Source organism: Orycteropus afer, unplaced genomic scaffold, assembly GCF_000298275.1.
Source record: "Orycteropus afer afer isolate SDZICR_OR568_19922 unplaced genomic scaffold, OryAfe1.0 scaffold00650, whole genome shotgun sequence".
NCBI classification, from domain to species: Eukaryota; Metazoa; Chordata; class Mammalia; order Tubulidentata; family Orycteropodidae; genus Orycteropus; species Orycteropus afer.
Window position 1 is genome coordinate 1,213,203 of NW_006922237.1, and position 3,711 is coordinate 1,216,913.

Genomic DNA, 3,711 nt, shown 5'->3' on the forward strand with positions numbered 1-3,711 from the left:
CCTTCCTTCCGAGGAGTGGCTGGTGGGTTTGAACCGCCAGCCTTCTGGTTAGCAGTCAAGTGCCTTAGCCACTATGCTACCAGAGCTCCCATTGAGCTAGTAGGGGTACTGAAAATCCTGAAATGGAAAACAGATAAACCAAGAAAAATTCATCTTGGCCATATTCCTAGGTGGTAAACATTTAGAAAAATAATTAAGTGTTCTATTTAGTTGTTCATACCACAAGAGGAGAGACCAGAAGAGACAATAAAAGCCTATAATCTGTATTTACTCTGAAGGATTTTCAGGAAATTCAGACTCTTGCTAAGAGATAAAGTGGCCCTTCCCATGACACCAGCTCCTCTGATGATACTGATTTTAATTGTTTGAAATAGAGTAGGCTCTCTTCTCTTTTTTTCCCTCCTGTTTCAAATTTACTCTTTATTATTCCACTTGCACAAAATTAATATTTATTGTTTAAATGTTATGTTTATAACATAACACGAAGCTCTGGTGGCAAAGTGCCTAAGGCATTTGACTGTTAACCAGAAGATTAGAGGTTCAAACCCACCAGCCACCCTGTGGAAGGTAGATGGGGCAATTTACTTCTCTAAATATTTACCTCTTCAAAAACACAATGGGGTCACTGTGAGTCAAACTCAACTTGAGAGCAGTGAGTTTCATTAATAGATTCTAACTATTCAAATGGTATATCAAGGGTAAATAAGTATGTCCCACAAAACTTTTATAAATGCTCAGTAAACTTCATATATTTGTTTTCATTTTGTGCTGTCAATTCAAGTTTTGTTTCTCAGGATAATCAGATTTCTTATTTATTCGACAGGAACCAAGGAAATCAGAGTGCTGGAGCCACCTTCATCCTCTTGGGCTTCTCAGAATACCCGGACCTCCAGGTGCCCCTCTTCATGGTCTTCCTGATCATCTACACGGTCACTGTGCTGGGGAACCTGGGCATGATCGTGATCATCAGGATAAACCCCAATCTCCACAACCCCATGTACTTTTTCCTCAGCCACTTGTCCTTTGTTGATTTCTGTTATTCTTCTGTCATCACACCCAAACTGTTAGAGAACTTGGTTGTGGAAGACAGAAACATCTCCTTCACAGGCTGCATCATGCAGTTCTTCTTGGCTTGCATATTTGTGGTGGCAGAAACATTCATGTTGGCAGTGATGGCCTATGATCGATTCGTGGCAGTATGTAACCCCTTGGTCTATCATATTGCTATGTCTCCAAAGGTTTGTTTCTTATTGGTGGCTGCCTCATACTCTTGGAGTATATTCTGTTCCTTGACATTGACCTACTTTCTATTGACATTATACTTTTGTGGGACTAACTTCATAAATAACTTTGTCTGTGAGCATGCTGCCATTGTTTCTGTGTCTTGCTCTGACCCCTACATTAGTCAAAAGATCATTTTAGTGTCTGCCACATTCAATGAAATAAGCAGCCTCATGATCATTCTTACTTCCTATGTTTTCATATTTATCACTGTCATGAAGATGTCTTCCAGGAGAGGGCGCCAAAAAGCTTTCTCCACCTGTGCCTCTCACCTGACTGCCATTACCATCTTCCATGGAACCATCCTTTTCCTCTACTGTGTCCCAAACTCCAAAGGCTCATGGCTCATGATCAAGGTGGGCTCTGTGTTTTACACAGTGGTCATCCCCATGCTGAACCCTCTGATCTACAGCCTCAGGAACAAAGATGTGAAGAACACAGTCAGGAAGCTAATCAATACTAATTTATTTGGTTTTAAAGTCTAAATCCATATATGTATGTTTTTTTTTCTTAATGATGGGACTGGTGTGAATTCAACAATAACAAATCAGGACCTGAATTCATGATAACTCTCCAGCTCGCATTTTAATACCTGTTTAATTCAATATGTAGTAAAACTACATTGACACTACAAATACCACTAAAAAAGAAAAATTCAAAACAATTAACCTGTCTTTTATTTATGAATTGTCGTACAAATTTTCTTATTAGTATACATGACCATGTGTTTGTCCAAGCCAAACTTCATTACTTTTTAATTCACATGACATATTAATTTTTTCCAGGTGATCTGATAATCTATACTTTACAATGAGGAAATTTTGATCATGATATAAAATAATACACTATCAGCTATCTGACATAAAACTCTCTCTATATAAAAATATATTAATCAGTTCCAAATGGACTATCTTTGTGTTGGGAAATTTCCATGGTAAGAAAAATAAATAATAAATTTCTCCATCCTACAATGACCAGAAGCTGGTGCAGTTAAATTATATATGTTAATATAAATTGTATATTTTCTCAGTGTACAAGAGAACCAGAAAATAATATTAAAAAAAAAAAAAAACCTTACTGGCATAGAATCAGATCTGACTCATAGTGACCCCTCCTTGAGTTTCTGAGGCAGTATCACTGTGAAAGTAGATTGCTCAACCTTTCTTTCAAGGAGTAGCGACCCCTCCTTGGGTTTCCGAGGCAGTTATCACTAGGGAAGTAGGATTGCCCAACCTTCCTTCCGAGGAGTGGCTGGTGGGTTTGAACTGCCAGCCTCCTGGTTACCAGTCAAGTGCCTTAGGCACTATGCTACCAGAGCTCCCAAATATATATATATATATATATATATATATATATATTCTGAGAAAATTGTGGATCTGATCCTGTTGTGTTACCTACAGCTATCCATGAGTGAACAATCCACCATTCTTCCTGGTGGTCTTGGATTTGTCATCAATGGAAGTCAACAGCCATTATACTGCTAGCCAATCTTGAGCTTATCAGCCCCTGCAAATGTGTGAGTTGGGAAAAGCCTCCAGCTTGATGTTTGATCCAGGAACTTGGGACTTGCCGGCCTCCATACCTGTGTGAGGTTTCAACCACCAGCCTTCTGGTTAGCAGTCAAATGTCTTAGGCACTATGCTACCAGGGCTCCTTGAATGTAATACACGTTTTAGAAATATATACTGATGACTTTACTGTTGTCAGTTATTTTAATGAGATTGTGATTTATTTACTTGTTATTTTTTACTTGAAAATTTTACTAAGATAACTTTATATTAATTATATGTTGTTAAGAAAAATAAGATTATGACATTTTGTATATCTTTTAACTTTTTAAATTCATGAGAGAAAAGTATATCAACTAGGATATTAGCATTGACACAATCCACAGATCTGATTTGGCATCAGCTCAGTATTGATGCAAAACAAACAATCATAAACTCTCAGTGATATGCAACAATAACCAATGATTCCTTTTGTAACAGCGGCTTAACTGAGATAGTTCTGCTTATATCAGCTGGCCCATGTATGTGTCAAAAATGGATTACTTGATTAGGTATCTTCAGTTGACAAACCTGTATCTATGTCATTGACTTAATCCAATTGGCTAATGGTCTATATTGAAAGCAGTGTGTAATGGTTGGGGTTGCATGTCAACTTGGCTAGACCAAGGTTCTGAGTGGTTTAAGGAATTATGATGTGGTTATCTCATGAAGAGATGATGTATAAGCTTTGAGCAGCCAATCAGTTGAAAGGGAGTTTCCTTAAGGGAGTGACCTGCTTCAAATATATATGTTGTTATTTGCCATCGAGTCAGCCCCGACTCCTAGCGACACCTCCTTGGGTTTCCGAGGCGGTATCACTATGGAAGTAGGATTGCCCAACCTTCCTTCCGAGGAGTGGCTGGTGGGTTTGAACCGCCAGCCT

At 38.4% G+C, this 3,711-nt stretch overlaps 1 protein-coding gene across 1 annotated transcript; it reads left to right on the top strand.

The window, feature by feature from the left end:
• The first annotated feature begins 827 nt into the window (after positions 1 to 827).
• Positions 828 to 1,766, top strand: LOC103210793 (olfactory receptor 5D13-like). Its single transcript, XM_007956703.2, has one exon. The coding sequence runs from the start codon at positions 906 to 908 to the stop codon at positions 1,764 to 1,766; it is 861 nt and encodes a 286-aa protein (XP_007954894.2). The 5' UTR covers positions 828 to 905.
• Positions 1,767 to 3,711: the final 1,945 nt, after the last annotated feature.